This window comes from Triturus cristatus, chromosome 1_2 (assembly GCF_964204655.1).
Source record: "Triturus cristatus chromosome 1_2, aTriCri1.1, whole genome shotgun sequence".
Lineage (NCBI taxonomy): Eukaryota > Metazoa > Chordata > Amphibia > Caudata > Salamandridae > Triturus > Triturus cristatus.
Genome location: NC_140580.1, coordinates 32,704,103 through 32,730,150, shown reverse-complemented (window position 1 = coordinate 32,730,150; position 26,048 = coordinate 32,704,103). Strand labels below are relative to the sequence as shown.

General features: G+C 42.3%; 1 protein-coding gene across 1 annotated transcript in view; it reads left to right on the top strand.

Moving 5' to 3' along the window:
- The window catches only part of LOC146866685 (tetraspanin-18-like), a 311,267-nt gene that overhangs the window by 147,673 nt on the left and 137,546 nt on the right, over positions 1-26,048 (top strand). Inside the window, exon 2 of the mRNA XM_085614475.1 lies at positions 22,437-22,512. Coding sequence (XP_085470601.1) covers positions 22,456-22,512 — 57 coding nt within the window. The 5' untranslated portion in view covers positions 22,437-22,455. The remainder of the gene's footprint in view (positions 1-22,436; positions 22,513-26,048) is intronic.

The window sequence follows — 26,048 nt, the reverse complement described above, 5'->3', positions numbered from 1 at the left end:
TGATAAAAGAGAATGCCAATGCACATCATTTAAACCTATTCGTATGTATATCAGTGGGCAAGCTGGAACAGGAAAAAGTTTCTTAATTAAGGTTTTGACCAGTTATCCACACAAAACCACTGAATCACATTTATCTTGTATTGTAACACTCCAACTGAGTTAGCAGCACACAACATTAAAGAGATTACTTTACATTGATTACTCATGCTACTAGTTGAACATGAAAATAAGTTGGAATATCACAAGCTATCTGGAGAAGCTTGTTATGAAGTTTCAAAAGTACTCAAGAAAATGAAACTACTAATCATTGATGAGGTGAGCATGGTCTCAAACGTAATGCTTGCCTTTTTACATTTAAGAATGCAACAGATTTTAAAAACAGATGATGATGTTCTATTTGGAGGAAAACGTGTAATTGTATTCAGTGCCCTACTACAACTTACTCCTGTAAAAGGGCAACCTGTTTTTAAAACACTTGTCCATGAAGACCCTAGGAAATCTTTGGGAAGTATTGGAAATATCAACATTTGGTCTCATTTTGAATATAAAGAACTTATTAGGAATATGTGACAAGCAAGTGATGCACCTTATGGAAACATTCAAGATATAAGAATTGATGTTTTGAGAAAACATGGTAAAGAAGCTTTAGAAAGTCGGCTTTTAACGAACTTGTTTGCAAATGAGAACATAGCACCTGAAATAATGTACAAAAAATGGAGAAAAGAAGTCTATAGTTTGCTTAATGCCTACACTGCAAGAGTGTTCTACATTCAATCAAGAACTTTTAAAATTGGAAAAACAACCAATTGTGAAAATGGAAGCTATTGCTAAAATAGAACACAAAGGAGTTACTTTTCTTCTCTCAGAGAAATTACAGTCAAAATTGGATTCTTTGGAAACGTCGGTGTCTAAGACTGCAGGTTTAGAAAATACTTTATATGTATGTGTAAATTGTCGGGTAATTTTACAGCGTAATTTGAATGTAGAAGAAGGTTTAGTAAATGGAGCAATGGGAAAACATGTTGATTTTGTAAATTTTCATAGATCGAATTACATTTTGAAGATTAAATTTGATCAGATTGAAGAGGTAAAACAGATTGGGCTTTGTGCTGTTTGTTTATTGCTTGTGAAAGACTTGTATGTTCGTAGAAAACAGTTCCCTCTTTCTTTAGCATAACCATTCATAAATCTCAATGTTTAAGTGTAGGTAGTGCTTTGGTAAATATTGGAAGTACAGTGTTTAAAGAGGGCATGGCATATATTGCATTGTCTCGAGTAAGAACATTATCTGGTTTGTATTTGATTGATTTTGATGAGAAAAAGATCAGTGCTGATGCAAATTGTGTAAGAAAGTATAATTGGTTGAAAAGACTTTACTTAGGTGAATATCCCATATTTGAGAAACGTGTAATGAATATTATGAATTGAAAGAAATGCTTATTGATGGTCATCCATACTACAAGAAACGTGTAATGTGTTCAAAATGCAAATAAGACAAACATTCTAGTGAGATTAAAAAAAAAACAATTCAAGAGAATGACGAAGCTGCAAAGAAAATGAAAATGGACACTGTTGATGATATTGTAGGATACCAGTTAGAAAATAGTTCAGGTATCAACTGTTACTCTAATGTAATTGTAAATGTTGTCTTTTATCTAGAGGATCTTCATCATGAAATTTTGGAAAATCGAGAAAAAAGATTCTGCTCTTTACTGCATTATATTTGTCAAAAGTTGGTAACTGATAGAACTAAAATCCATAATGCTTCTGGAATTCTGAATCTTTTGGATAAATGTACTGGTTCTTTGAAATTTACATTGATTATAGAACAAGATGCACAAGAATTTCTTATGTTTATGCTTGGAGTATTGGAAGATGAAGGAATAGAAATTGAACATTTATTTGGACTAAGTTACAGATGGGATCATAAATGATCTTCTACCACTGAAATAGACACTGAACGATTCATATACTTGATGATACCAGATTGCAAATCAGTATCTTTTAACAAATTAGTAAAAACTGCTAACCAAGATATGAAATGCTCTCATTGTAAATCAGACATGTTGTCAACATTACATAGAGACAGATATGGAAAATATGTTATTTTAATGTTACAACGTTGTAGAGCAAATGGAAGAAACTTGGAAACCAAAATTAAACATTTTGTAGCAAGTCAAGTATCACTTTCAGGAAGAACTTTTAAAGCAGTGGCTATTATTTTCCATGATGGACCTACTACAACATCTGGACACTATACTGCGTATTTAAAGTGCAATAAAGGATAGACACATTGCAATGATGCCCATTTGGAATTCAAATGTAGGTTGCCTTTCGAATTACTAAATTCATATCTCATATTTTTTATGCAAAATTTTGAAAACATCATTCGGCCTATTGGTAAGATGTGAACACAAATTAATGAGTTTATTTTGGATATTTTCAATGCAAATGGATTTGGAAAAATTACTCGGCCTATTGGAAAGATGTGAACAATTACTGTTTGGATTATTGTTTGTGCTAATTATTATTGCATTTGCAAAATTGTGTTTGAAAGAAGTAGTTTATATATTTGATCTTTATATTATACGCGATGTAAATGAGAGTGTATATTTTAGAAAATGTACTTCAGAGAAATAAATGGTTTAATGTAGTTGAGGAATGTAATTTAGAAACTATAGATACGTAAGCAGATAGTTGAACTTGTAAATATTTTCAATGCAGGTTTTTTTTTCTTTTTACAATCTCATTGATTGTATTTTTTTCCCCGCTGTTATATGATGATCTGCATTGAATTCACTGTGTATGGTGAAATTCAGGAGAATCTGAGAACAGCAAAAAAGGGAAACTGAATATGTTATGTAATTGTAAAATTATGTTGTGTTCTTAAAACTAAATCAAAAGTATAATATTATATGTAATAACAGTTTTTCTTCTTTTTTTTACTAAAAGTAATACTAAAGTTTGAAAAGATTTTAAATTCAGTTTACAACAAAACTACTGTTAAAATAGTTTCACTGACTTTTGTTTTCTTTTTTAATAAAGAAGGTGAGACGAAATAATGTAATAAGTATGATAATATGAACTAATGTTTACAGTCGGTTATACTGCACTCATCCATTTTTTCAAACACTACCCTAAATTAATCGATACAGCTAGGCAGTATTCCCACACTCCTGCCACCGATGCTCTATCAGCCAGCACCCATATACTTAAAATATCACCCAGACACTACCTATGTACTCCTCCAATCACCCAGGCACTATCTGTACACTCATTCAATCAGCTAGACATTACCTGTACACTCTTCCAATCACCCAGGTAGTAACTATACAGTTCTCCAATCCCCTTAACATTACCCCTGCAGTCATGGAATCACCCAGACACTACCCTTGCATTCTTTCAATCATCCAGGCAGTATCTATACAATGCTCCATTCATTCAGGCAGTACACATGCACTTATAAAATGACCCAGGCACTGTTTATGCAATCTTTCAATCACGCAGGTAGTACTCCTGTACTCCTCCAATCACCCAGCCAGAACCTGTCAAGTTATAAAATCACACAGGCACTACTTATGCACTCCTGCAATCACCCAGGCACTACCTGTACACTCATGCAATTAGCTAGTCATTACCCCTACACTCATGGAATTACTGAGGCATTACTTATGCACTCCTCTAATCCCGCAGACATTAACTTTACACTAATGCAATCACTTAGGCATTAGCCATGCACTCCTCTAATTATCTACACATTACCCCATCACTCATGCAATCACTTAGGCATTATGTATGTATTCCTCCAATGACACAGACATTTACCCTGCACTCATGCAATCCCCTTGCTATTACCCATGCACTCCTCAATCACTCAGGCAGTACCCATGCACTTAGAAAATCATGCAGGTACTTCCTATGCACTCATGGATTAACCCAGGCACTACTTATGGACTTCTCCAATCACCCAGGAACTGCCACTACACTCAAGCAACCACCCAGACATTGCTCTTGCACTCATGCAATCACCCAGGGACTAGCTTTGCACTCATACAATAACCCAGGCACTACTCTTGCAGTGCTGCAATCACCCAGGCAGCATCCATGCACTCCTCCAACCATACAGCCAGTACCCATGCACTAAACAAATCACCCAGGCACTATCACTACAGTCATGCAACCACCCAGACATTAATCTTACACTCATGCAATCAACCAGGCACTAGCTATGCACTTATAGAATAACCCAGGCAGTAGTTTTGCACGGCTGTTATCACCCAGGCAGTATCCATGTGCTCCTCCAATCATCCAGCCAGTACCCATGCACTTATAAAATCACCCAGACACTATTTGTTAGGGGTGGGTGGAATTTGCATAGTTGCTTTACGCAACGTTCAGCGAAACGGTAAAAAATCTCAGAGAGCTACGCAGAATTCCGCGAGCACGCGGAATTGCTTGTTCCGCCCATTTGTGATGCGTTTCTCCAGTTTGGGGACGCTGTTTGCATGCTCGGGGAAATATCTCGCAAACTTGCCCATACGGTCGTCAATTGGCGCAGTCATCTTGTTTCACTTGTCCCGCCCGTTCGCAATGCGTGTTTTCTGTTCACGAACGCGGAGGTCCGATGGAGCGTCCAAATGACGTGTTTGCGATTGCACACTCTCGCAGGATTGCACGGCCGTCTACCAAAACCTCATGGCGCACGCAAATGGATTGGAAAACTCATCGGCGAACGCAGGGATCCCGGTAAGTTGCTACCATGCGCGCGAACACACATTTTGAAAGTGCGAACAAGGAAAAAATTCTGCAACGCCGTGGATCTCGCGGAGTTTTAGGCAATTCCGCGTTCTCGGTGGAATGTGGAGTTGCCAAAATTCCGCAAATACCGCCCAGGCCTACTATTTGTACACTTTTTCTAACACTTGTGCACTACCATTACAGTCATACACCAACCCAGACATTACTCTTGCAGAGATGCAATCAGCGAGACATTAGTCATGCACTCCTCCAATTACCTACACATTAGACGTGCAGTCATGCAATCACTTTGGCATTACAGATGCATTCCACCAATGACCCATACATTACCCCTGCACTCATGCAATCACCTCACTATTACCCCTGCAGTATTTCAATTACTCAGGTAGTATCCATGCACTTATAAAATCATCCAGACACTATCTATGCACTCATGCAATCGCACAGGCACTACTAATGCACTCCTCAACGCGCCTAGGCATTACCCATGCACTCCTCCAATCAACCATGCACTATCCATGTACGCCTTGAATCCCCCAGGCACTACTCTTGCACTTGTCCAATAACTCAATCACTACCCCTGTACTCATGTAATTACCCATCCAGTACCCATGCACTTTTAAAATCATCCAGGCGCTACCTATGCACTTATACAATCACACAGGCACTACTGATGCACTCCTTGGTGCACGTAGACATTACCCATGCACTCTTATAATCACCTAGGCATTACCCATGTACTCATGCAATCACTCAGGAGTACACATGAACTTCTGCAATCCCCCAGGCACTACACATGCGCTCATGCAATCACACATACACTACCCATACACATCTCCATATATTCCTCTTGCCACAATTCATACAACACTTACAAATGTATCTATTTTTAACCAAATAGGAGGTTCTGAAAAGAACCATTTTTTTCGTCTTTTTTGTGTTATATAATCTTTTGTGTTTTTTTTAACTCCTTTTTGAATGTTTTGGGTGGGTTTGAAAATGTTCAAAAAATTATGCAATTAGGAAGTCATTGCATAAAAAAAACAAAAATTAACAGTGGTGGGTCCTAATGGCAACCAGGATGTCATCGTTGATTGCTCACCAAAACAAAAGACCTTTTTACATTTCACACAACGCTGCTCCACTCTGGCAAAGTCAGGGATGATGTTTGATGTACCAGTTGTTGTAGAAGCAGAGGAGGTGCTTGGTCCAGCAGCGTTGTCGTCAGTTGCCTGCGACTGTTGTTCCCATCAAAGTTGTTCTCTTGTGAGACACCGAGGGTGCATTATTTGCAAATGCTTTAGCATGCATGACATCCCGCAAAAATACTTCTTTTCTGAACCTCGTGAGAGGACCTTCTCACAAATGGTGTAGGTCACTTTACGAGCATTTACCTTTTTCTTCCCAGGTGGTATGGAGAAAAATGCCCAAACGATACTTTCATACATGGTCTTGATGGGTTCCTCCAAGTCTTCTTCCTCTTCAGGTGGAAGCTGCTGAGGTGCATTGCCAGCTGCCATTTTTAGATTAATAAAAAAAAAGGCAAAGAAGAGGAGCAGAAGACAACAGGTGTGTCTGATGAGATGCACTTGAAAGAATGAAAAAAATGGGTGGGGTCCTTCAAGTTCTAAAATCAAAATGTTGTTGACCAATTAAATTGTTTCTTTTGAAGTCCCATGGGATTTGCGCACCCGGCGCACACCTGACACGATTCCCCAAAAATATATTTAGCAATAATATATCTTTATTACAATAACAAATATATGATATTTACAATTAGATTAAATAATTTATTGGTATAAAATACATATTAAAGTTATATACATAAACTTTTAAAACTTAAAAATTTGCGATGGATTCGCACACTTGATGTGACGTATGTGATGTTACTCAGTGCCAAGAACCGCGCACCCTTCGCATACGGAATGTGCATCCAACACGACTTAACCAATATGGCGGCAAAATTCTTGGATTTGCACACCGACCATGACTGGTACACAATCAGCACGCAAATCCACATTAAAAAATAAAAAAAAAGTACAGATATATTTTAGAAAAAAGAAAACATTACATTATTTTCATAAACATTTACAAATTATGAAAAATATTTTTGGGACAAAATACTTAGAAATTAGCATTTAAAAAACCTTTAAAATTCACTGAACAAACCATAGGTTTCAGGGACGCTATAATTAGAAATTAGCATTTAAAAACCTTTGAAATTCACTGAAAAAAACATAGATTTCAGGGACGTTATAGTTAGAAATAAGCATTCAAAAAGCCTTTGAAATTCACTGAAAAAACCATAGGTTTCAGGGACGTTATAGTTAGAAATTAGCATTAAAAAAACCTTTGCAATTTACTGAAAAAACCATAGGTTTCAGGGACGTTACCATTCCTGTGGTTGCAGGAGTACAATCAAGGAATCAGCCACCTAACACTTCACTAGGTCTAAAGATTTTTGATTCAACTTAAAATCTTTCTATCTATCTCTATATCTATCTATATGTATAGGTTCGAGGTTCTCAATAAATAATCATCTGGCCTCACATCGCTGGGTTCGTGTCTCTGTTCGCCAGCTGCTTGGAAGTGCAGAGAGTCAGGATCATTATATATATATATATATATATATATATATATATATATATATATATATATATATATTATCTACTGGTGGTCGCCAGTAGATAGTTATAATTAGGACCGTGTTTCCATAGGAAATCTGAAAATTCTATTTGGAATAACTTTGGCGCCGGTTGCCGAATCCTTGCGAAATTTTCAAAACTAATGGGGCGCTCCGCTCAGCTCCTACCCTGAAAGTCTCGGGGTGATTCGTCAAGCGGGGGCCGAGAAAAAAGGGGGGTCCCAAAACGCGTTTTCCCCATGCATTTTCCCATAGGACCTTTAGTCGAAGGTACAGCCCGAACGGCTGAAGAGAATTACTTGAAATTTGGCAGAGAGGTAGTCCTCAGGTCAGGGAAGTGCCTTTTGCATATATGGAGTCAATCTGTTCAGTAGTTCCTGAGAAAATTGCATTTAAAAGCACATGCATATCTATAGCCACGCACCGCGCGCGCACCGTGCGCGCACCCTAATGTGCGCGAGCGTAATTCTGATTGGTAGTTACATGTCAGTCAACGTTCGAATCGGTCGAAATCAGGAAGTGTCGGCCGCCATTTTGTTTGTTGTGTGTGCGAGAGTGAAAAAGAGAGGTGGCGAACGTGAAAAGGGGGCAGGGTAGAGAGTTCCTGACCCCCTAGCCTTTGTCAGGGGGTCCCTACAGGACACCGAAGGGTGTAAAATCATTTTTTTTTTTTTTTTTTTAATCCGGGGTGTGCGCGCACGGTGAAAAACCATTAAAAAGAAATAAACAAAATTAGCATTTAAAAAACCGTACAAATTCACTTAAAAAACCATAGGTTTCACGCACGTTATAGTTAGGAACTAGCATTTAACAGCAGGCTGTCTTGGTACTTCCTCTCGGCGAACACAAGAAAACACGAGTCCCAAAGTCTTTTAGGCACGATTACTTTATTCCTCGAGCTGCAAAATCTGACGCGTTTCGGGAGGGTGCCCTAGCTCACAGATTGCTGGTTTTCGGCCATGTTTCTCTTTTTTTTGTTTATATATACAAACTTTGTGCAAACATCACACGTGATACTAAACATAAACAACACACTATAGCCACTTTTTTTGTGTACATTTCCAAAGGGTAAGTCTTTCTTCTACCTAGTCAAATATCATATGACCTGTGATGTACATTTCTGTTTGCGTTATTTTAGAGAAACAAAACATGTGTGGTTTTTATCAACATAAATGCATTATTCTCTTACAGATGAGCATCAGTTTTTTACTTATTGGTGCTTTAAGTCAGTCCTCTTCACCCATTGGTCTGTTATTGTGTCATTCGCACTTTTACCCCACACACAACTGCAAATAGCATGAGCCTATTGCCGAACTTCCCTGTGCGTGATTGAATTCTGCCTTTTCGCAAGAGTACTTAAAGTAGTTCCCTTCAGTGCCAGGGCCCACTAAGGCAATGTATGATTTTTGAGCCCCAAAATATCATTTTGCTTTTAGGCAACCTTTTTTTTTTTTTACTATGATAAGGGCCTGACATCTTTAACAACAACGAAGTTTTGAAAAAACTTTGACAAAATAAGCAAGCATTAACAAAGCCAAAGTTAAACCTATTGGATTTGCCAGTGCTTGTTGTTATTTGCAGGAGCTGTGCCCTAAGCAATGCTATTTTCCAAAAAAGCAATCATGCAGTGTCACCTCATTTATCGCTGCTCAGGACAGGAGTGTTAGTATTTGGTGATCCTGGGAACCTGGGTTCCAAAAGGCATCTGATGCCCGACGTTTATCTGCTACTGCTTAGGAGTCAGATCTAAGACTGTGTGATATTACACTGCCCTCGACAGCCTGCATGAAAACAGGAGCCTGTGCAATATAACGTCTGCGTTCACAGCCAGAGAATGCTTTTCACATCAACTTCTTTGTCAAACAATTGCAAGTGCACCTTAAACAGCCCGGCTGCGAAATTTCCCAGTCCCCGCATGACTAGCTGTTCCAGTCCAAGGTTTTTCTTTGACTTCAGGGACTTGTAGTCCGTTTCATCCATTATAAAACTAGGACTGCAAATCCCACAATTCAAAGAAAAAACTGGACTGCACCTGCTCATTGGGAAACTTGGCATCTGTGCCTTAAACGACTCTTTTTACAATCTGGTTGATTTTAATAAGTTACCTGATTGTCTTTGCAAACTATTGCAATAATCACTTGCACAGCCCAAAAGAGTCTCTTACTCATTGCACACACGGGACAAGTGAAAGCTTCTTCTTAAGGCTTTGTGCCCCAAGAGTACTCTTTCTGCTCCTCAACCCCTTTGACTTTCTTATTAGACACAGGGTAATGTCATCTTAATGTTGTGAGTTTTTTTGGGAAGCTAATACCGCCTCTTAACTTCTGGCAGTCTCAATTCTTTAGATGTCAGAAGGCAAAAGCTCTGGGTTCACGCGAGGCACGGGCGGTAACACTATCTCTGCTTAACCATCCGAGGCCGCAGTCCCACGACAACTAGAGAATGTAAACAAACAGATTAGGCGGATCCTGTTCCCGGAGTCCAGCAGGTTGGCCGGGGAATGTGACTTTAATGTGACATTGATTTCAAGGTGCGAGGCGGAAATGGCTGCCGTGTTCCCGCCCTGCGCGGTAACTGGAGAGGGTCCGTAACCCAAGGCCCCCTTTGTACTTCCTCTGCAGATGCCATGATGGACAGCCTGAACAGGGAGGCTGACTAAAGAACAGTCAGTCACTCGGCGATGGCTCGCCAGTTCATCAGTTTAATGAAAAACTGCAGTGCGTGTAACACAAGCCCGTCTGCGCACGTGCGCCCTGGCAGAGAATGACCAGCCTGTTTGTGTGCTACAGCATGGGGGCCGTGTACTGTGATATTATGGTCCACCACAACCTAGTGCACCGTCAGGGCCTCGGCCTCAACAACTTGTCACACTTGGAGTTATGGATGCAACTTAGGGCTAGTCATGGCCAGCAGTTGGTACATTGGACCTCCCACTGCCTGCTACCCCGCGTGGATGAAGGCAGCAACAGGGATAGATAGAACGGCGGCTCCATGCAGTGGCCTAGGAAGGGAGGTGCGGTGGGTGCGGGCCGCCCGGGTGTAATCACTGAGGGGGGTGACAAAATGGTAAAAATATGTGTTTTAAACACACATTTTTGCCATTTTGTCAAGCCGGGGGTGACAAGAAATTTTCTGCACTGGGTACCACGTGACCTTGCTACGCCACTGGCTCCATGAACCCTGCTTTTTTTCATTATCTGCCATCTTCTAGCCCTTCAGATGAAAATACAAGGCTGTTGAGGAATGAAGGGAAAGACAGGGCAGGCCTGCCCTGGGTGCATGAGCAGGAACTGCTCTATGTACCCATGTACTACGGGGGTCGCGCCGAATGACTGGAGCAAGTGCTGACATGGCTACAACTTGGCCATCACATCTGCATTTTACACCTGCTTGGCCGATGCAGGTGTGGAGGGAACCCTCGCTGTGAATAAAACATAATGACCAGATCTGGGAGGGCCCAAAGATGGTTGTCCAGGGGGGTCCTGGTGGTGGAGCTGGCTGAGGCTCCCCCTGAGGAGGTGACTGAGCACTGGTGTATCACCTGATAGCAAAAGTGGGACCACTGGAGCCTAGGACTGTTTGAATGAAGATGGGTTTGTGGGCAGTGGGGGTACCACACTCCAGGGGCCATGCACCAGGACCACCACGGGTGGATCAGCTAACAATGGCCCCCAAGTGCTGGCCAGGAGATTTATACAAGCCACAAATGCACATCAACCAAGGAACAGAGACCCACACTACCGAGAAATATCACAGACACTAGAAAGAAGGGTTGACAAAAAGTAGAAAGGGTAGACATTGGTAGAGAGGGTGAAGAGGGCTCAGGGACAGGGCAAAGGGAGCAGAGGGAGAAATAGTTGGCGCACCACCACATAGAAGCAAAGCAGAAAAAGCAGAAGATACAGTGAAGGGGAGGGCCCCGAAACAACCTCTGGTGGCACGACAGCTGGTCAAAGGTGGGGAGGAATGGTGAGAGTGCTGCCCCCATTGTGGAGGATGAGAGCAGCCAGCAAAGTCAGGCAAGCAGGCTTAAGGATAAGAGGACAGCGAGGGGTAGGGCTCCCTTTGCCCCCAGAAATGTAGGTACAATAAAGGGGTGGCAGAAGGGGAAATACCTACAAATATCACAAGCTCTGGTCAAACAACCTTAGGTGACGAAGGCAGCTACAAAGAGAGATAGGGGAACGATTGGACTCTTTAGCAGCCCCTAAGACATATAAAGGGGTCACTGAATCAAGGAGGTCAGAGTGGACTCCATAGGTACATGGCAGAAAGTTACAGTATATAGGGGGTGAACAAACCATTAAGGTCATGTGATGCAAAACATGAAAGAAAGTATGGATGAGAAACGCAAAGATCAATGTAAATATCAACGCACCGCTCTTTTCATGGGTGCAACCGTACCTTCGGATTCATCTGATAACTTAACAAAGGGTGTTGCTCTAAGTTAATTCAAATATGAGTCTTCTGAATGCGGATCCAAAGATAAGCCTTCAATGGACCACCAAGGGTAGCTTCAGTAGACCACCGAGAGGCAGGTGCTTGGGAAATAGATTCCGGGAAAGGCCAGTGCACATGTTAAGGTACAGGAAATAGAGAAATGGCTGCCAAATTATATGAACAATTCGATTTTGGATGGGTTTTGGTAGTTTTACAATACCCTATAGAAGGATCAGTGAATGATTACATCAACCAGAGTGTGTGTTCTGTGCCTTACTCAAACGAGGCAACGATATGTGAGTGAGTGGTAGAGTGAAACTAGGGAATTGTGATGTAAAGTCCATTTTCAGCTGCCGTCAGTTCATCCTCTTACCATTTATTAGTATAACTGTATATTAGAAAGGCCATACTCAAGGGTTGTTTGGATGAATGTGCAGTGCTTTGTCACTCTCTTGGAATTTTTGGAATGTGGTGTGAGATGGGAGTCAGGCTCTAAGCACGTGCTGCCCCACCTAGACAATTTGGTTTTTGTAAGTTAGAGAATGGCACATGGCGAATCTAAGAGACTGATGTCAGTATTGGAAAGATTGGCCCAGAAGTAGCTCTAGAACCTACAAAGACTGCAAGCCCGAAGTCAAAGTGGACCACCTTAGGACTTGAACTTGATTTGGTAGCCATGGTGTCACAGCTGCCAATCAACAGGCTGCAGAAATCATGAGAGTTGATGGGTGCCATATTTAAAAAGTGGAGATGCAAGGCAAGATTACCACAGTATGGTCCAGGACAGTTGAACTTTGCATTCATGGTGAAGGCGCCGGGCAGGGGTTTTACAAACTCACAAAACGTTTCAATGAAGACTCATCTAATTTTCATCATAGCTTGAGGATGATAGAAAGGGTATGTAGAGGCATGCAGACTTGGTAGCAGTTACTGTGATAATGTGATGATGTATGTGGCAGGCTTTTATGTGGTTTTTGTGTTGCATGCAATACAGGTCTAGTTTCAGGAATGTATGTATTTTGCATTGAGATGCTATGTGTGCTAAGTCCAAGTGTAAATCCTAAAAAATGGAAGGAGGCCAACTTGTCCGTTTTATTTGTGTAGGTAATAAATTTGGACGGATTCGCATGTTTAAACAAGCATTTGCAATGCAATAGGTCTCGCATTTACGCAAGCTTGAGCTATTACCATTGCAAATAACAATGCCTTTTATTTTTGTTTTAAAAACTTAAATAAAGGGCATTGTCATTTACAATACCAATAGCTTAAACTCAAGTAACTGCGAGACCTATTGCATTGCAAATGCTTGTTTAACCTGAGTGTCATTGGTGAACACATTAAAATGGTGCAGCTAATAACATACCAGCGTGACCTTTGTTCTATTGACAAATGCAGTTCTCTGAATTCACTTCTGTGGCTTGCTTGGGTGTAGCACCGGAATGTGCCCAGGGCTAGTGCAGGGCAGCCCTTGTGGTTAAAGCACCGAGGGCTGAGAGGTTCTCTGTGTCCGGGGGTGGTGGCAGCGTCAGGGGGTGTTGGGGGTCTGTGGTGAGGTATGAAGGTCGGAAGCAGACACTGCAGCACTAAACCATGTGTCACGGTTGTGTGCACACATTGATGACACTACTCAGTCTGACTCATAAGCGCCCCAAACAAAAACCAAGCCAACCACTCGAAGTCGTCTTCTGGCGAGCAATGAAAGGATTCAGGGACACATGCCAACATTTGGGCTCAGATAAGAGTAAGATTGAGAACAAACGCAGCGTGCATTGAATTCACAGCTTAACTTGCATTAAAGTAGAAGAAATGTTAAGTAGGAGGAAGACAAAGCAATGCTCGGTTTACAGAAATCTCGATCAGTGGCACACACATCAATGCAGGCCACACCACTTTCAGAGAGGTCGAAAGATCACCACATGGCTACCAGGCCATAAACTTGCCTTTTATGGCCAAGCAATGGGAAAGGAGGCAGGGAGCAGGACGGGGTGGGTCACGCGGGGGACGTGGGGAGGGTGGCGGTGTCAAAAGCATTGTTTAGTTCAAAACAGCAACTACAGAAAGGGTGGGGGGTTAGTAAAGATAGCTGCAGATGCACTTGGCTATGTGTCCCTGTGTTATGGAAGTGGTGCTCATGCAAAGCACTTCAGGCCCTTCGTGGCGAGTTTTTATTTTTTTTGCAGATTAATATAGCGCAAACTCAACCCAAACGTATTGGAGCGCTTTATATGAGCACCAGTTATGTTACACAAGGACACATTCATTAGTTGTTAAGTATCTAGGCAAAATAAAAAATAAAAAAATAAGCTGTGGCCCTAAGGCCACAACCTCTCCCTAGTTAGTGCTACATGAATGCGCGATAAACGGAAATAAATAAAGGGCAGTGCAAAGCTGGATCCTTGTGCAGATTTCAGTACTTTGTAACTACCCTCTGTGATGTGGCTGCAGAGTGAGTCTTTGCGTAGTGTGACCTTTGGCGTATGGCACCCAGCCAGTGAAGTCCCCGCCCTTCCTGTCACCCCCGGTACATGTCACCTTAAGGCCCTGGAGCCCTAATTTTGCAGAATTCACTACATAGAAACACTTCCCACCTAATTTCATTATGAACACCAGCACAGAACCAAGCACACACCCCACACGGTGTATAGTGCCATCTGTGTGGCGAAGTGCTATAGCGCCTCACATAGGGGTAGTAAGCGCTATGCAAAGGGTGTAGTATAATAATACACTACAATTATACCCGCTAATCATACGAGTTCCCTACTGCGGAGTTAAATGTAAATAATAATAGTGTTCATTTATTTATTGAGTGCGCGGCCCTTTAAGGTGGAGCCCGGATGGCTAGGTGTGGGGATGTGGGAGGGAGGCGGATACGGCATGCCAAAGGAGACAAGAGATTACTTAACCAGCATAAGGTGAGGTGAGGAAAGCTGTGATTTCTTCCGTGCCGGATCATTGGTAGGCGGTGGTGAGGTTATCTAGCGAATCTAGTAAGGCTAAAAAACATACTGTATGACAGGAAATAGTCTCTGGCAAAACAGTGTCTGCTGGCGGGGCTTCCACCCTTCGGTGACTGGCTTGCGCGCTTGCAACAGAAATAAGCAGCGAGTCTTTGAAGTTGAACAAAGGTGATGCTATGAAAGAGCTGGTCTCTGGCCGGACCTTGCAGAAAAAAACGGCATTTCATTAAAAAAATATCGCAAATACAGGATCCTGACGTGTAATACGTTTGCGCTGCAGAGCCGAAACTCACAATGAAAATAGCAAATCCCATATTAAAGTGAGTACAACTTACTGTTGCCCATTCAGACCTTTCCAATTTCCGTTCTTGAGAAGCGCACCTGATAACATTGGTGCGCTTGTCACTTTTCGTGAAGTGTTTCAAAATTATTTACAGCTAGTCTAAACCAAAATGTTGGTAGACTCATTGTCTTCGGGAAACAAAGAAACACGTTTTCAGAATTCCCACGCCTGGCCGTATGTGTCCAAAGTCAATTGTGTGAACCGCGCCTGTAACAAGCCCGGCGGAGCGTGGCGCGCGCGCACTTGGGGGCGTGGGAGCGCATTCCAGGCATGGGAGCGGACCCTTTGAAGTGCTCCCAAAAGCGGAGTGCATGGCGGCACGATGCGCGTGATTGTGCGTGTGCTAGCCATGCAATCCGCTTTTTGGGAGCACTTTGAAAAGCCCTTTTACAATAGTCTCGCTTGGCGATCGCTTACGCGATAGCAAGGCGAGACCTAAAAACACAGAAGGAAAATGTACATTATCTGCTGAATACAATGTTTGGGAACACAACAGCTGAAGAAATGGCTACAGAGGAGATGCCCTGCCTTTTTTCTACCTGTAGGAAGAAGAAAGAAAAGTACCCTTATGCTTCTGCATACACATTGAATAAAAGGCATTGCTTGAGTATCGAATATAACGATACAGGGGCTGACCCCGCCTCACTATATTGAACGGCAAGCCTAGGAGAGCTGTATAAGGTATCAGTCGTGGCCGGCATGACTCACGGGGGGGGGGGGGGAGTCGCGCAGTAGAGGGGGATATTTTAATTAAAAAAAAATATATATAAATATATGTATATGTATATATATATATATATATGTGTGCCGTGCTTGTTTTTTATGGGGAACAAGCGTTGGTCTTAGTGTTTGGTCCGCAGGCTGGAAGCGGACAAAACGGCACACCCTCCCGATTTGGAGCACCTTGGAGAAACCAGCACTTTTGGTAACTTTGTTTCGTGGCAAAACAAGGCGCCCCCCTAACAGTTGTACCGCCATCTGGCTTCACGAGCTGTAATGGGGAGAGAGGAGGCATTATGGTGTGCCTGAGGAAGGACAGTTCAGTGGTGTGCTTGCTCTGACAAGGAGGAATCAACCTCTGAAACGCGTCAGGCTTATCGGCATGTAAGCTGCCAAACGGATTCGGCATGGTGGTGCACGTTTGTACCTAATAAAGGGCTTCAAAGCTGGTTGCTGTCTGAGTGCATCCTCAATCAATGGGCAACCTTGGAGCGTGAATTTACTTGCGGCAGTCCGGCCGTAGAGGATGCACCACCCGGTAATTTGGGGTCCATGCAGCTTGGGATTCACCAGGCTGTGTCATGGGACCGCAACAAAGGATTTAAAACGTGCCCTACCTGCTGAGGCTCATCTAAGGGCTTGGAGAAGTTACCAGCAGAGACATTGAGTGCACCCATAAGGGGCTTAATAATCACGACACGGACTACGAATCCCAGAAATCAATGCGAATACCGCATCGGCGGAGCTCATCTGAGAGCAGTTAATTATTTATTTAATGGGGGCGTGTCAGAGCAAGCACACCACTGAACTGTCAAGCCTCTGAGGAAGGAGGAATCAACCTCTGAAACGCGTCAGGCTTATCGGCATGTAAGCTGCCAAACGGATTCGGCATGGTGGTGCACGTTTGTACCTGATAAAGGGCTTCAAAGCTGGTTGCTGTCTGAGTGCGTCCTCAATCAATTGGCAACCTTGGAGCGTGAATTTACTTGCGGCAGTCCGGCCGTAGTGGATGCACCACCCGGTAATTTGGGGGCCATGCAGCTTGGGATTCACCAGGCTGTGTCATGGGACCGCAACGAAGGATTTAAAACGTGCCCTACCTGCTGAGGCTCATCTAAGGGCTTGGAGAAGTTACCAGCAGAGACATTGAGTGCACCCATAAGGGGCTTAATAATCACGACACGGACTACGAATCCCAGAAATCAATGCGAATACCGCATCGGCGGAGCTCATCTGAGAGCAGTTAATTATTTATTTAATGGGGGCGTGTCAGAGCAAGCACACCACTGAACTGTCGAGCCTCTGAGGAAGGAGGAATCAACCTCTGAAACGCGTCAGGCTTATCGGCATGTAAGCTGCCAAACGGATTCGGCATAGTGGTGCACGTTTGTACCTAATAAAGGGCTTCAAAGCTGGTTGCTGTCTGAGTGCGTCCTCAATCAATGGGCAACCTTGGAGCGTGAATTTACTTGCGGCACTCCGACCGTAGAGGATGCACCACCCGGTAATTTGGGGGCCATGCAGCTTGGGATTCACCAGGCTGTGTCATGGGACCGCAACAAAGGATTTAAAACGTGCCCTACCTGCTGAGGCTCATCTAAGGGCTTGGAGAAGTTACCAGCAGAGACATTGAGTGCACCCATAAGGGGCTTAATAATCACGACACGGACTTCGAATCCCAGAAATCAATGCGAATACCGCATCGGCGGAGCTCATCTGAGAGCAGTTAATTATTTATTTAATGGGGGCGTGTCAGAGCAAGCACACCACTGAACTGTCGAACCTCTGAGGAAGGAGGAATCAACCTCTGAAACGCGTCAGGCTTATCGGCATGTAAGCTGCCAAACGGATTTGGCATGGTGGTGCACGTTTGTACCTAATAAAGGGCTTCAAAGCTGGTTGCTGTCTGAGTGCGTCCTCAATCAATGGGCAACCTTGGAGCGTGAAAATATATATATATATATATATATATATATATATATATATATATATATATATATATATATATATATATATATATCCACCAGACTTCCTCCAGGTAAGGACAAAGTACGAGACAGCTCCAGGGTAGGCTTCAAACTGACTTTAATGATTTTAAGCGCTCTGTGTGCAACAACCTTGAAACGCCCGGCAGACGCGTTTCGCTTAATTAGCTTCCTCAGTGTCTGTTTCAAAGGTTAAAACAATGTCCTGGGGGTTTGATGGAATATAGCTGTTGCTGTGGCCACTCCCAGTCAGGTGATTACTTGCCCCTCCTCAGCTTCTGAGGTTGCAGGACATCTCGCGCTCCACTCCCTAGGCCGCTGCAGGCTGGGAGTTGAAGTCCTCCATGAGTGCCCATACAGTGAAGGGCCTCTCAGACACCAGGTGATGCCCCAATCCTTGTTGGCTGGTGAACCCCACTCCTGCGCAGTTACCTCGGGGGGTACAAGACAGTTTGAGTCTCCATTTTCAGGCAGTTTTGGCACCTAGACTACCCACTAAACCTACCATTACCTTCAGGCAGGCAGTTTCTATGAGAAACCAACTGGTTAAAAGCAGCCCAGAATCCATACCTAGGGGTACATGGTTACAAACCAAAAAAGAATTCCACAAATGTGCTTCATGTAGGGCCTGTAAATTCGGAGTCAATCGAACACCCTACACCACTCCATTTAGTCCTACACAAATACAGATAAGGGGGCATTACACTTGCCGCACGGAGTAAGCGGTTTATGTCCTTACTTGTACCTGTGGCCTCAATTATGTAGGCAGTACCAAGCTCCAAGCACATGCCTTCAGCACTTGAGAGCAATTGTAAACAACGATGCAACCTACCCGGTGGCACGTCATTTTAAAGCAGTACATGGCAATGATCTCAAATGCTTAACTTACTATTTGTTTGATGCCATCCCCAAGTTAAAACGGGGGGCAATAGAGAACGGATGCTGAGGCAGCTGGAGACTCAAATGATAATAGAACTAGACAGTAAGACCCCCTTTGGACTCAACACAACGGAGGACCTTCACACTTTTCTATAATTCAGACACACTGTTCTTGGGTACGGTATCAGCATACACTTTTTAGCACATTTATGTATTTATTTATATTTCTGTACCAGTGTCAGTTATCACCTTGTGACCCTTTATTGATACAATATGTATTCTACACCAGTCTGTATACATGTTCGAACCACACCTCCATTACTACCAATAATATTTTAACATCTTTTTAGTCTTGGCTATTTTGCACATTATTAGCACTTTGTACTTTATAGCTACATTTGCACAGTACAAAACATCTGTTTACAGATAACAGATTTGCAGGGGGGTTATCTTTCTGCCAGGCTTAGCAGACTTATTTATTTATGTAATCACTGCAGCCTGTTACATTTTCTAAATGCATTATATGATGTCATGATATTATCTTTGGGTAATCTTGACACTAAGGTATCACACAATCTTTAACCCAATTTTGGAGCGATCCCATCTATATATGATATGCTTGTACAATATGCATTTAAGCAATTATTTTATAATGAACAATGCCCTTTTTTCCGAAGTCAGCTCTGTCTTAAGTGACCGATTTGCATTGGGGATTAGACTTTGCCATTGTTTAGGACGTGTCCTTGTAATTTTAACATGAGTACTTATACTGTTATTCACAAGGAACGCCCCTTGATGGCTCTTGACATTTCTTGTATATTACCTGGAGTCTTCAGGGCAATACTATCTTCGTGGGACAGCGTGTTATGCATTTGCCTTCATTGGGTGTGATTCCTAAATTTTACTGTACAATTTGGCTCACCTATATATTTGGGATGTATGATATTTGTTTGTTATTTATTTCTATATAACATTTTGCAATATTTATATATGCATTTGCTTTTTGAAGTTATTTGCTGCAGTATTCCTGACACATTATCTGTCTGTTTACTATGTCTGCCATCACATGACACGGGTGTAGTAACTTTAAAAATGTCTTTCCCGCTAAGCCAGCCTCATGTGATCAAGGCCGTTTTACCTGCCGAAACGCGTCATAGCAGACAGAAGAGAGCAATAAAAACAATTTCTTACTTACCACAAAGAGGAGTTCGCGCATTCTTTCTCGCCGAAGTTCGGAGGTTTGAGAGTGCTTGGAGTTGATATATTATCTACTGGCGGTCGCCAGTAGATAGTTATAGTTAGGACCGAGTTTCCATAGGAAATCTGAAAATTCTATTTTGAATAACTTTGGCGGCGGTTGTCAAATCCTCGCGAAATTTTCAAAACTAATGGGGTACTCCGCTCAGCTCCTACCCTGAAAGTCTCGGGGTGATTCGTCAAGCGGGGGCTGAGAAAAAAGGGGGGTCCCAAAACACGTTTTCCCCATGCATTTTCCCATAGGACCTTTAGTCGAAGGTACAGCCTGAACGGCTGAACAGAATTACTTGAAATTTGGCAAATAGGTAGTCCTCAGGTCAGGGATGTGCCTTTTGCATATATGGAGCCAATCTGTTCAGTAGTTCCTGAGAAAATTGCAGTTAAAAGTACATAAATATCTATAGGCGCGCACTCGTGCGCGCACGGTGCCGTGCGCGAGCGTAATTCTGATTGGTGGTTTCATGTCAGTCAACGTTCGAATCGGTTGAAATCAGGAAGTGTCGGCCGCCATTTTGTTTGTTTTGTGTGTGACAGTGAAAAAGAAAGGTGGAGAACGTGAAAAGGGGGCAGGGTAGAGAGTTCCTAACCCCCTAGCCTTTGTCAGGGGGTCCCTGAAGGACCCCGAAGGGTGAAATTTTTTTTATTTTTTATTTTCAAAAAATCGCGGGGTGCGCGCACGGTGAAAAACCTTAAAAAAATATATATATATATAAAAAATATAATAAAGCATACATAACTTAGCATTTAAAAAAACCTTACAAATTCACTTAAAAAACCATAGGTTTCACACACATTATAGTTAGGAATTAGCATTTAAAAAACCTTGCAAATTCACTTAAAAAACCATAGGTTTCACACGTTATAGTTAGCTGGACATTTCACTCGTAAAAAACCATTGAAATTCCCCCGTTATAGTTAGTTCAGATAACTATAACTCGCGCGACCGCCACTCTATCACAAGGATGATGTCATCAGTGATGTCATGAGAGATGCCACTGACCATGTCATGAGTGATGTAATATGTGACGTCATGAGCAGTGGATTGCGGGCGCGCGAGTTATAGTTATCTGAACTAACTATAACGGGGGAATTTCAATGGTTTTTTTACGAGTGAAATGTCCAGCTAACTATAACATCTGTGAAACCTATGGTTTTTTAAGTGAATATATATATATATATATATATCCATCCATTGACCCTCTCCACACAATGAAGAGGTCATCAATGTAACGAGACCATAGGACCACTTTTTCGAGCCAGATTTTATTTTTCCCTGCCCAGGCCACCTGCTTCTCCCACCAGCCAGCGAACAAGTACCCATAGCTGGGGGCGAAGCACATGCCCATCGCAGTCCCCTGCTGTTGATGAAACAGTTCTCCTGCAAACAAAAATATGTTGTTGTGGAGGCAATATGCAATTAATTCCAATTACATGACATTATGTTGAAAATATTTAAAATGTCTCTTTTTCTAAAAGAAATCTATTGCTTCCAGTCCTTTCTGATGTTGTATACTCGTGTACAGACTGGTTATATCTAAAGTCAGCAGCAGCATGTCAGGTTCCCATTCAATGTTGGCAATTTTTCTCAAGAAGTCCTTCGTATCTTTCACATAAGAGCTAAGATTCACTACTAATGGTTTCAAAAAGCAATCAATATAAACTGAAGTGTTCTCTAATAAGTTGTTTTTCGAGGACACAATAGACCTGCCAGGGGGATTTGTTGCACTGGCTTCGTTAAGGTAAGTTAACTTATCCATTATAACGATATTTCCTCCATTGTCAGAGGATTTTATTATTAGATTGTCATCCTCACACAAACCCATAATGGATAAGTTAATTTACCTTAACAAAGCCAGAAGACAACTCGCGGACACAACCTGTGACACAGTAACAACACGTTCAAACTATGAAAAGAGCATACAAGACTTTCAGGAACTTGCAAATAAATAGAGGGAAAAAGGAATATTGGGTGAAAAAGATTTTAAATTTATTTACTGTTAGACACCAGAGATACCAACTTTTTAGCATCTCCCCAAAGTTCATAAAAGCTAAAGCGGCGATAATTTTAACGCCGTGTCTTGATAATATGCCCCAAAACCACTGAGGCTAGTATAGTAATGATCTTCCTGTTTTAGGCTGAAAGTTGTTCTCTTCTGTATGCAATTCTTGTAAGCAGATGATTTCAAAATGAAAAACAGAATGGATGGTTTCAATATTTTACTAAACCACAAATGCCACCTGGAACAAGCAGCTTCTGCATTGATTCCAAGATGTGACCTGTGGGTTGCAAATGTGTACAAGCAAACAGCTATTGCACACATGCGAGAGAGCCGCACACATGCATGCACGCATCTGGAGCCCACTGATTAAGTTTATGTTCTATGTAAGTTTTATGAATGCAAAAATGACAGAAAACTTCCAGCATGACCTGGAACCCTGTTCTTTTCTCCCAGGTGCAGCCCGGACATTACAATGGGAGTCTTGATTATTATGAAATACCTCATGTTCGCCTTCAACGTGCTCATTTTTGTAAGTATTTATTTTAGAATTTAATTTAATTCTTGAAATGTTGGTAATACATTTAGCTCATATTCATGTGCAAAGAAAAAGCATTAGTGCATTAATAAACATGGTTTCGATAATCAGAATTGGAAAAGATTACCAGCTATGTACGGTTACTCATTTCAGGAGTGATGGAGGAACACTACTGAGCATGAGAATTCATTTATGACATTTACATCTATACATTTGGAGCTCAGTCTAGGAATATTATCATTGTTTTTGTCTATTAGGCTATTCCTTTTTAAGCTGAAGATATAACAGTCGTTTTTTTATAGATTTCGATTTGAAATCATTGGGGGCCAGATTTACCAAGGTTTTGTGCCCCTCTTATGCCACATAAGGGGGCACAAGGGTGACGCGAAACCTAAGGGAGATTTACAAGGCCACGCAAGGCCACTTTACATGGCCCTGCTTGATAAATCTAGTTACTCTTCTCCAGGGAGGCGTGCCATAGGTGCAGCATGTGTGTTTCCACGCATCCCCCCTTGGATTGTGGCATATTCTCAGATTTACCAATAGTGGTAGACCCGGAAATGCGTCAAAATGCTTGTAACAAGGAGAAATAGCTTTATTTCTCCTCATGTGCTCCTCTTTCTATGTGTGCTGCAGTTTGCAGCACACATAGAAAGAGGAAAATGCCTCTGAGGATTGTTTTTGTGCAGGAAGGTGTCCCTTCCTGTACAAAAACAAATCCTGCCTACAACGCAGGCACCCTTGCACCATGATGTAAGGGTACCTGTATTGGCGCTAGGCAGCCAAAAGGGCACCAGCGCTGAAAAATGATAGGTATGCACCGTATAATGGTAAATATGGCACATTCCTACCCTTTCCCTCTCACAAAGGGCAACGGAGTGGCTTGCTGAGTTGTGCTTCATGAAAGAATGATACATCTGGCTCTGGATCTCCAGTGTCAGAAAGCTAAAATGAAGCCACCAGCATTTTTCGATCATAAGTTAGATTTACAACAGAATTGCAAGCTATGGCATGAGAAACTCTTGCAAGTTTCACATGTCATAAACAGATGCTCCTTTATTAAGGTTTGTGAGCTCCTCTTCAGCAAAGGATACAGTCATACATCACATCAAACCCGGCACAGCACCTTTACATGCAGCATAGGACAACTTCAAAACAGTTCTCACGGGGATAGTAATCTTTAGACACATATCACCGGGAGGGCAAAGAGAGCGCAATTTGAACATCTGTACTCTCAAATTAGTACTTTACAAGGTGAATTATCCAAGAGATCTGCTAAAGCAACACAGCACACATTAGTCATTATTGGAACCAAGCACTGGAATTAGAAGGGACAGGTCTCCTTATTTAGCATTTGGTGGACATAGTGCTGCACCACAAATGCGGTGGAGTACCCTGTCATGCAAGCTGTTAATCCACCCGCTCTATAATGAGTATGTTGAACTAACATGTTTCCACCAGTGGAGTCTCTGCTGGCTCCGAAGGTGGACACCTTCAACTGGCCGCCCTTCAGATACTGGACCCTTGGTTGACCGATATCACATGGCCCCCCCTATTTCAAGTGAATGTTTCAACGTCACGTTTTCTGTGCAGGACCACTAGGAAAAGCCTGACGGTCCCAAACAGGAAAAAATAAATTGACCTCCCCCCAATCCCTGAGAGAAAGCAACCAGGATGTCAGGGCCATTGCTATTTTGTTTTCACAAAACAAGCTCCTGCTTTGGAAGATTATTTTTCAGAAACAAACACCTTTTCTGAGTGACTGCATGATATATGAGGGCTACTTTACAAAGGTACAATGATTTCAGAAGAACCGACTTAGCAGCCCCTCCTCTGAAGACGCGGGGTGGTGGAGTGTATGACCCTTCAAACACTAAATAAAGTGGAAGGTATTGAAGTAAAGACATACAAAACAATGAATGAGGAAGGAACAAAATCGGAATATTTCTAGTTTGACTGCTTAGGGAAAAGATTGGCGATTGTTCTAGGACATTCACTGCAGAAATCACCAAAACCCTATTTCTATTCTAAAACTTGTGGAATAGAAAGAAGCAAAACAGCTGTCCCTTCTTTCTATTCCACAAGTTTTAGAATTGATTCCAAAGGCTCTACAGTATTACATCACAACACAATAGTTCTTGCCTACAAGACTGCTTCTAGCTGTTTGTGGGCAAAAGTCTATTGTGGACCACAGTTTTTTAAGTGGGATTAAAAAGATAGAGGGTTTTGGGGAATTTCTTTCATAAGTGGTGGCCTAAATAATTAAAGGTGTGACTTAAAATATGCTATCTACAATCCTTGGCTTTACACAACATGCTGTCTGACCAGCATCAAGGTGCCTTTTGTGAGTTTTCTGGTATTGCATCCAGGCATATCACACAACAACACACATATGCCTAAAACAAGCTAGCTTATGCTACTCTTTGCCTACTTTGGCCTCCCCTAGACAAAGAGACTGGAGGGGTGGGGGTTTGGTGATTTTAATTTGGACCTCGATGGTGCTTGAAATCACCCCGATAGCACTAGATCATTGTGGGATGCGGGTTGTGTGGGCAGAGCTGCCTAATTAGAGCCATTTTTTCCTAATTCATTTCTATCATCCAGTTTACGAATTGGGCTGCCAGACAGGGACCCTTCTTCAGGGGTTGTCTATTCTGAATGCTAGATCATTCAAATTGGGATGCAAATGCAAATTTATCGTTAGGGGGCAATTTTAACACAAAATGAGGTTTGGTTACTACAATAGCTGGTTCTTTCCAATTTCAGGATGTGCCCACCGATCGTGCACTACTACCTGACCACAGGTTATATAAGGCCCTGCACAGTTCCGATCTCATTGGTATAGTGGATCTTGCGAGGATCACCTTAACCTGCCCCCTACTTAGTGGGCTGGGGCCGAGGTTGTGGTACCACCATTAATTATGTATTTGTCTCCAGATCCCCTTGGATATCTCCTCTGAGTATTCAAAGGTTATCATCGCAATTATGGCTAGATCTGCTAATAAGGACACAGGGTCAGACGGCATCACAATGTATCACTTCACGGCCAATGATGAGCTATTGGCCCCCCTTTTAACTAATGTTCTATATGCTGTAGCCAGAGACAAAAATCCCAGAGTCATGGAAATGTGCGATAATTGTCCCACTTTTTAAAAAAGGGTGATAGGCAGGAGCCCTGCTGATACAGGCCCATATCGTTGGTCTATTCCACAGGTAAAATTGTGAGGGGGATTATCCTTTACCAAATAGAGGCCTTGGTGCAGAATAACTCTGTTCTCTTTCCTGAACAAAATGGCTTTAGGGAAGGCTTGGGGACCTTACAGCAATGTTTAAACCTTAATTTGATTACAGGAAAATATACCATAGCTAAGCAAGGAACGCTCTATCTGGCCTTTATGGACCTAAGCACTGCTTTTGACTGGGTTGTCTGGTCTTGACTGTGGGATATTTTAACCTGTATTGGTATGCCCCCATTGGTAACTTTTTTACAAGCATTGCATATGGGGATTAGAGCCTCAGTCGGATATGGT